We start from the raw sequence: 8,725 nt of genomic DNA, 5'->3' as shown, positions 1-8,725 counted from the left end.
CACATGCACACCTCAAACCGCGTAACGCAGACGACCAATCCAGCGAGAGAACTGGGTCAAGGTCAAGGTCAAGGTCATAGGTCATAGGTCATACCGTCAGCACACCACGTGGTGAGCGCAAAATCGGGGACCGCCGGTGCACGTGCGGTGCATAGGGGTCAAATTCTGACGTTTGATTCTACAACTCAAGGGAGATGAAGCGATGTGCCTGACACTCAAACGTGCTTCCATTTGAGGGCTTTAAATCGCAGAGCAAAACGCGTGCTGCCAGCCCACAGTGTCATAAATCATCTAGTTTGGGATGACACGACCAAGCGCCAAGTCACCCACGATATCAAAGCCAGTTAATTCACGGATAAAAAACTATTATCGGACCGGTAAAGCGACTTTATCGCCGACTGACTTAGACACTTAGAGAAAACGCCGATGATATCACTCCTTCCCAAGCCTGCGACATCGGAGACACCACACTGGCGCCCCTGACGTCATCAGTCACTTACAGCCCACTTCACAAATCGCCGGCCCAAATGAACTTATTCCAGCTGCTTGATTCGATTCGTGTCAATTGACGTTTCCATCCCTAATGCGGAGCGTTAGGAGTAGACATCTTCGCCTGATGTGTCAATCAGCCGACAGCGGAGGCAACGCGAGAATCAACCGGGGTCTGCGACCTGACCTGACACGGACATTTCTATGACATCCTCTCTATGACAAGGTTGTTTTGAAATATATGCACAATTAATGAAGGGAATGCATCTTTCACTAGACCACAGGTGTCGCGCTGCTGCTAACACTTAAGCCCTTCTCCAACAACAGCGCGCCTGCATAATGATTTCCAACCGCACAAAGCACCTGATCAAACGTTCAAATAGCCGAACGGCAAACACTTCGCCAGCAGCGATAACTTCTAGGCGCGGATCAACGATAGCTTCACGATAGGGTTGCCGTGAGAAACGAACGGATGCGGATGAGTTGGACGAGATTGTTCATTTCTATGAGAAGCAGGGCGTTAGAACGAATGGCCCACTTCCCCGACATTAAGTAAACGGAGACTCTTGTGCAAAGGCGGAGAATCACATGACTGTTGTTAAAGTAATAATAAGTTAAATTTTTACAACACTTATACAGCTATATACATATATATATATATATATATATATATATATATATATATATATATATATATATAGTAATAGTAATAGTATAATAGTCAAGCTATATAATAAGTTAATGTTATTAAAAGTATCGCTGCTCACTTGCATGCACATGATGCATGCACAGCACGCACTGATCCTGCATGATCGTGTCGCACTGTGCGCATCACTGGTCCTGTTATTGTGTGCGCGTGCGTCATTGGAGCTTTACGACGCACTCAGTTCCTGAGGCTGTATGGCGTCGCCTGCCTCTCACCCTGGCAGGAAGGGCGGGCACCGCGGGGAATCCAACGTTACTGTGTGCGCGTTTGGTGTGTTTCCTCTTTGTTAATACGAAGACGCTTGGTACCGCCATCAGCAACTTATTCTGAAAGCCCATCTAAAAATCTGTGCGCGTTTTTGGCGATACTCTACCCCCCAGGCAACCTGGTTACGCCCGCGGGGAAAAACACCTTTCCTTACTGCGCTTTGTTAAGCACGAGATCCCAAAAGGTGAAGTGCGTGTGGCACATCACTGACAGCATGTTTGTCATTACACCCACGCACAACGTTACGCTGTACACCCCATCTCTTAAGATGTTCGCGCGGATATGGCCTCATACAAACTCAATTGGGTAAAATCAAAGCCAGTGACGACGGATATCGCGCGAAGATTCGAAGTCAATGCATGAAGGTCGCATGAAGGTCGCGTACGAAGTACAGGACGCACAGTACCCAAGTTAGTGAATCGCAGTAAACATCATCCGTGGGGAGCCCATCGGCATAACTTTTTAAAGATATTTTTAGATAGCTTTATTTAGGCAATCAGAAACACGTACACACAGTCCATACACGACAGAGCAGCATTCCAGCTCACGCACGATATGACCACGCACACACACACACACCTCTCCTCTTGCCTTCTTTCTTTCGTGCGCACGCACGTCTTCATCGCAACTTCGGTGTGCCGAGGTCCAGTCGGGCTCCCGACCGTACGGCCATCCCACGTTCGCGGGACGCAGCGGCGCCCGCTCCAGCAGCGGAACTCCGCGGCCCACGCACCCAGCGGGCCGGCCGAGCAAAGAAGCCGTTCCCCCTCCCCCTTACCCTCTCCCACACGCACCACTTCAACGGCCCGGTCTCACGCACGACGGCACGCGGCCGGCACCACCCCTCCACCCCCGCCCATCTGCTCGCGATGGATTCGGCCTCGCACCGCTACTGGTGACGTCACTGACATGCTGACGTCATCGGGAGCGTGCTGGAGCGCCACGGGCGCGGGGGCACGGCGCAGCCAGCTCACCGGTGGCCCTTACCGGCGCCGGCCCGGAGCAGCCCGAGGAGAGGGGCATGGGGACAAAAAACAGCGGAGTGGAAGTGTGTCGTGTGTCAAGATGACACTTATAAACTGGGGGCCTGGTGCCAGCTCGTCTCAGCTGAAGTTCTTCAACGTCGCCAAGAAAGCTAAATGCCCGTCGGTTTTAGCGCCCACCTTGGCACCTGCCAGCGTTTACCCTACCACTGAAGACTAAATCACTGTAGCACATCGTGACTGGGGCCCGATGATCCAGCGTGAACTAAACACACCTGAAGTGATGCACCTGACCCCACCCGAGCAACCCGACCGGACTGGACCAGACCAGACCAGACCAGACCAGACCGGACCAGGCTACGGACTGACCTGGCGATGACGTAGTAGCCGAGGGCGGCCGCCGAGCTGAGCGTGGCCAGGCCGGCGAAGGTGGCCACAGCCCCGACCAGGGAGAAGGCGGCGCCGGCCACCAGCACGCCTACGCACCGCCCGGCCGTGTACAGGCCGTCCAGCACCCGGAGTGTGGCCCGCTCCTGACCTGGGGTCACCGGGTCAGAGGTCACCGGTCAGCGGCATGATCACTAGAGGGTGGCCCGCTCCTGACCTAGGGTCACCGGGTCACCCGTTACCAGTCAGTATCACTATTACCAGAGCGTGACCCGCTCCTGACCTCGGATCACGGGGTCTGGGGTCACCGGTCAGCAGCACGCTTACTAGAGCGTGACCTGCTACTGACCTAGGGTCAACATGTAAGGGTCACCAGTCAACAGCACGCTTACCAGAGCTTGACCTGCTCCTAACCTGGGGTCACGGGGTCAGGTCAGGGGTGCAGCTCAACTGTCTGGCAGGTTCGCAAATTGCTTCTGACCTTCAGTCAGGCCAGGATCACCGGTCAATATAACAGCAGATAGCAGGGCCAGCTACTGACCAGAGGTCACGGGCTCACGTCAAGGTCACTGAACAAAAGTGCACCACCAGCTGAGCCAAAGTGTATCACCAAGAGCAAAACCTACTCCTGCCCTGCTGCTACATAGCCAAGTTAGGGTCATCACACAACACTCCAGCACCACGAGAGAGTAGACCCCGTAGTCCCCTTCTACAAACACCTCTCCCCACAGGATGACCCCCCCCCCCCTTACCGGCCCACAAGCCCAGCCGAGCCCAGGACCCGACCCTAACCCTCTGGCGGCCGGCCGCCAGTGCGCGCCTTCCACACACCAGCACCAACCGCTCCCCCACCCAGCCGAGGCCGTCATGTCCTACAGGCATCTGTAGGACTGTAGGGGCCATACTACAATATCGAAAGCCAGCTCACCGTGGTGGGCCGTCTTATCGACGAACACGTGGACGGCGCACCACAGCAGGGTCTCGGTCAGCCCCACCAACGGCTGGGCCGGAAGCAGCCCCCAGGCGGCCGGCAGGCCCAGGTAACAGAGACATCTGACGGTCAGCGCTGAGAACGCCAGTACCTGCGGCGGCCGATAGATGATATCACAAGTGCGCGCGGGGACGCGGGTTGTATAAAACCGACGCAACTTCCACAACTGTCCAACCTACCGAAAAAGCGATATTCAGATCTTCCAGGCATATAATCAGACCATACCTAACTCTGCCAAGAACAACAATTACGAACTGTTCAATGTCCCAACGCGCATGCACACATACACGCACACGTGCTCCGAAGCACGATCGGTCCAGCCGACGAGTCCTCACCACGGTGCCGACGAAGCCGAGCCGGATCATCAGCGGCCGGTGCAAGGCGCGCACGGGCAACCGCGACGCTAGCGCCACGGCGGCCGCCAGCACAAGCACAAACGTCGGCTGCGGCCGCCCGGCGGCGGCGTACGGCAGCACGAAGTTGAACTCGGCTGACGTCATCAGGCCGATGCTAAACACGGCGCTGGTGAACAGCACAGAGCTGCGGCACGAGCTGGGGACGGGGTACACAGTGCTGATGAACAGGACAGAGCTGGGGCACGAGCTGGGGACGGGGTGCACAGTGCTGGTGAACAGCACAGAGGTGCGACACGAGCTGGGGACGGGGTGCACGACGCTGGTGAACAGCACAGAGATGCCTTTGGACTGGGACGGAGTGTCTTGAAAGTGGTGATGGGCGGTCGCACACGTTGCAAGGCGGATAGCGACGAATATTTTGCTGGCCCACGCGTGCCGCGTTGCAGCAACAGCACACACGCCAGGGCACGGCTTATCCTTGAGCCCTTAATCGCTGAGAGTAGATGATATTTGTCCTGGCGACAACCACGTAACTCCGAACCGAAGTCATTGTTGAACGTTGGGGAGTATACATGAACGGCTATCACATGCGAATCATCAGTCACTGATCGTCGACCTTCCACGCGGACGTCGATTCCCTCCCAGGCAGAACTGACCGGAGCGAGCGGAGAGCAGCGCCGGGCCGGCGCGGCGCCGTCTTCCCGCCGGCCAGCGGCAGCCAGGGCAGCAGCGCGGCGGCGGCCAGCGCCAGCGCCGCGCCCAGCACCAGCAGCGGCGCCAGCAGGCCGCGGTCGACGGCGCAGTCGGGCAGCGCGGCGGCGGCGGCCGCCAGCAGCAGCGCCGACGTCGCCTCTGCGGCCGGCGCCGGCCGCCCTGCGCGCTCCAGGTGCTCAGCCTCGTCGAGCGACCGCCGCCAGCAGCGCGCCACCAGGCGGCGGTGCGGCGCGCCGACCAACGCCCACACCGACAGCAGGCCCAGGCTGACGAGGAAGAGCAGGTCGGGCGGCAGCAGCGCGCCCGGCGCCTCCGCCGGCTCGCGGCGCTCCCGGGTGGGACTCCCCGCCGCCTGGGACGTGATGACGTCACGGGGCGGGGTTGCGGCGTCCAGCGCGACCGGCTCCGACTTGGGCGCGGCGACGTCAGGCGGCGGCGGAGCCCGGCCGGCGTGCCGGCGCGGCTCGTGTCGCGCCGACCGGGAGCCGTTCCGCGCCGGAGAGGGCAATCTCAGGTTCACGACTCCTCCGCCTCTGGCAGCTGCATCAAGAGCGCGCAGGTGGCTTGCTTCACTCGGGGCAGAGTCCGTACCGTCACGCATACTGCTGCCCGTGGCAATGACGCGCCGTCGTGGTACGTCACGGTTCATCTCCAACGCAGTCACACTCCGCCTGACCCTCCTGCCCCTCCTCCGCCGGCGGTGGGCGGCGGACGCCGCGCGCCTGCGGCCGCGAGCCCGGCGCCGCGCCACGCCCCGCCGCCGCACCGGTGACGCGCGGTGAGCCGGCGGCCCACCAGTCGGCGCCGACAGCAGCCGGTTCAGCGTCGGCGACAGCTTTTCCAGACGCCCGCAGCGCCGCCGACAGGCTCCAGCCGCGCGGCTGGTCAGTCACCGTCGCCTCCTCCGGCACTGGCGCGCTCGCGACGCGCGAGCGATGGCGGGAGACGTGGCCGGAGCTCGGCCTCGAGCCGGGCGCCCGATTGAGGACCGCCTCCTCCTCGAAAGCCGGGATAGCGGTGAGGAAGCGCTCTCGGTCCACCGCCGCCAACGCATCCGGCTGCGGCTCTTCCCTTAGGGACCAGCCGCTCGGGTCCACCAGCCTCAGCCGACCACGTGACCCGACGGCACCCGGCGGGCCGCGCGGCCCGCCCGGACCACGTGGCCGCTGTCGAACCGCCAACGCCGGCTTCCGGCCCCGTGACACGCCCTTCGGCGGCAGCGGCCTCCGGACCGGCGGCCCGCGGAGCGGCGATGACGGCGGGCCGCCCGCGGCTGTGCCGCACACTACCACGCCGCCCGGGTACTTGAGCGGGTCCCAGGGCACCTCGAGCTCCGAGGCGGGCACGCACAGCCGGCCGTCGCCCGCCGCCGGCCGCCCGCCGCCGGGCAGGACCAAGTCCGGCGGCGGCTTTGCGGCGCCGCTGGCGGCCGGCCGGCGGCCGTGCGGGTGGGAGGCACCGCTGCTGGGACGGTGGGGGAGTGGGTGGCCGGGGCGACCCTGCTCCGCCCCGGCCCCCGCGAGCACGGGCTCGACCTGGCCAGGACGGCGATGACTAGACGCTTCCACTTCTTGTCCCTTACCGCGTTGGCGAGAGTTTTGGTTCGCATGACTAGATTGTTGCTGAGTAATACTCGCGTGGCTGAGGCCACCAGCCGCCTGTCGGTGCGGCGGCGTCGCCTGACCGCCCTGCCCACTCACAGCGGGGAGCGCCCCCGCCGCACCCTGCGCCCCCTGGTGAGGCCGGAGGCGGTGGTGAGGCCGCCCACCGCCGGCGGCAGCGGGCCGGGGCCGCGGCGACGCGACGGGCGGCGTGAGCGCACTGGTCGCCTCCTCCGAGCCAGCTGCGGCGCCAGACGCCTGATGAGGAGCCACCGGACGCGCCACGTGGTGGGCGCCGGGCCAGCCCCAGCCGAGGAGCGGGTCTGATGACTCAGCAGTGGCGGCTGACCCGGACGCCTCTTCACTGGAGTGAGGCACATGTTCCACAGCCGTCTGCGATGTGACGACCGCAGGAGGTCCGGCAGCGTCGGTCACGACCTCATGATGCGGCCACGCCCCGCCGACCGCCGCGCCATCTGGAGCCTCGCCCGAAAACTCAGGCGGCCGCAGGTTCGCCTCGGACGAGCCGGCAGCAAGATGACCGCTTGTCGGCGGCGGCTGGGCGCCGGCGGTTTGAGGGCCGCCAGCGGTCGCCTCGAGACCCGAGCCCTCCGGCGATCCGTGGGCGATGTCCGGCCCTGGCAGGCCGGTGACCGCGAATGATTCTCCCCCGACAGAGGTCTGCCCGGAGAGACCGCCGCCGCCGGCCGGCGCCTTGCCCTCGACACCGGCCGTCTCCGTGTTTGGCCTCTGGTCCGGCCTCTGCCCCGGTTTCTGCTCCGGTCTCTGCCCCGGTTTTTGGCCCGGCCTCTCCTTCGGCTTCTGGTTCGGCCGGGGCCGATACGGCAGCCGGTCCGGGGGCCCGGTGGGACCGGCGCCGGCCGATGCGGGACCCGGGTTCCGCGTGCCGCCGACCGGGACCGGCGGTGCGGACCCCACTGGCTCCGCCGTGGAGCTCGGCGCAGACCCCGACCCATCGATGGCTGCAGTGACCACTGGCTGGATGTGATGGGTCATCTCCCCATCACCTGGTCCAACGTGATCAATGTTTCCAGTCGCTGCTGGTCGGCCATGTTCGTTGCTTTCACTCGCCGGTAGACCCCCGTGGTCACTGCTCTCGCTGGTTAGCGGTGGGCCTTGGTCTTTCGCTTCGGTGTGTCCTGGTCGGCTGAGGCTTCCGGTATCACTAGACACCGGTTGTTTATGTTCGCTGGTCTCGCTGTGCACCGGTCGTTCATGTTCGCTGGTCTCGCCGTGCACCGGTCGTTTATGTTCGCTGGTCTCGCTGTGCACCGGTCGTTCATGTTCGCTGGTCTCGCTGTGCACTGGTCGTTTATGTTCGCCACTCTCGCTGGACGCCGGCCGTATTCGCTCGCTTTCTCCCGGTCGCTTGTCCTGACCCGTCTGACCAGGTCGTACCGGCACGACTTCCGCACCACCCCCACTCACCGCCGTCACCCCATGCCGACTTCCGCCTCCCTCCGTCGTCCACTGTCCCAGCTCCTGCACCCCGGTGCCGGCCGGCAGCAGCGGCGGCGACGCGGGGGAGCCGCAGCCGGCGCGCGGCGGCAGCGCCGCCAGCGCGCACAGCACCGCCGCCGTGACCAGCGCGCCGGCGGCGGCCGCCAGGCGGCGGCGGCGCGGCCGCGGCTCGGCGTGCAGCGCGCGCCACCAGAGCGCGCCGCCGACGCCGCGCAGCATCAGCAGCGTGGCGACGGCCAGCCCGGCCTGCAGCGGCGTCACGCCCAGCTGTGTGAGGTGCAGGCAGAGGAAGGGCAGCGCGCAGCTCTCAGCAGCGCCGCTCAGGCAGAGGAAGGCCGTCACCAGACGCTCGGCGCGACGGAAGTGCATGGTGGAGACAGTAGTGATGCTGGTGAGTGGTGATGGTGGTGGTGAGCAGCAGCAGGTACTGGAAGCAAAAACATATCCAGTGACTGGTGAATAGCAACATGGCAGCATAGTATGTCATCTACAGGATGCAGTCACAGGAAATGTGATTTAGGGTGGTAGCCAGGCCACAGCAGTGCAAGCGGAAAGTTTTTGGAGCTTTCTGGGGAATTGGGGAAAAAATGGGAGCCGCTTTTTTGCAGTACTTTCACATTTGTTCATGCCAAAATTTGTTGGCAGTCTGGGAGAGTGGTCTCTATAAAGCACAATACATCTACAGCCCAAGTAAATGATGCCTGGTGTGGTGGTGGAACTGGTGTCCAAATTTAGTATTCCATGACTTA

The 8,725-nt window shown here is 62.8% G+C and overlaps 1 protein-coding gene across 1 annotated transcript; it reads right to left on the bottom strand.

Moving 5' to 3' along the window:
* Positions 1 to 2,363: 2,363 nt before the first annotated feature.
* Positions 2,364 to 4,868, bottom strand: LOC119114056 (uncharacterized). The gene is made up of 5 exons (XM_037238284.1): positions 4,836 to 4,868; positions 4,159 to 4,375; positions 3,761 to 3,914; positions 2,932 to 2,983; positions 2,364 to 2,394 (listed from the first exon to the last, which is right to left on the bottom strand). The coding sequence occupies exons 2-5, from the start codon at positions 4,321 to 4,323 to the stop codon at positions 2,364 to 2,366; spliced, it is 402 nt and encodes a 133-aa protein (XP_037094179.1). The 5' UTR covers positions 4,324 to 4,375; positions 4,836 to 4,868.
* Positions 4,869 to 8,725: the final 3,857 nt, after the last annotated feature.

The sequence above is a fragment of the Pollicipes pollicipes genome, unplaced genomic scaffold (assembly GCF_011947565.3).
Source record: "Pollicipes pollicipes isolate AB1234 unplaced genomic scaffold, Ppol_2.1 Scaffold_7262;HRSCAF=8765_pilon_pilon_pilon, whole genome shotgun sequence".
Taxonomy (NCBI): Eukaryota; Metazoa; Arthropoda; class Thecostraca; order Pollicipedomorpha; family Pollicipedidae; genus Pollicipes; species Pollicipes pollicipes.
Note: the sequence above shows the minus strand (reverse complement) of the source record. Positions and strands in the feature narration are given on the sequence as shown.

Bases quoted from the DNA above. Each gene is read 5' to 3' on its own strand.
- LOC119114056 (XM_037238284.1), bottom strand. From the start codon at position 4,323: ATGACGTCAGCCGAGTTCAACTTCGTGCTGCCGTACGCCGCCGCCGGG. The intron at 3,915-4,158 runs GTGAGGACTCGT...CGGCCGCCGCAG, and splicing joins TCGGCTTCGTCGGCACCGTG to GTACTGGCGTTCTCAGCGCT. The intron at 2,984-3,760 runs GTGAGCTGGCTT...CGGTGACCCCAG, and splicing joins CGATAAGACGGCCCACCACG to GTCAGGAGCGGGCCACACTC.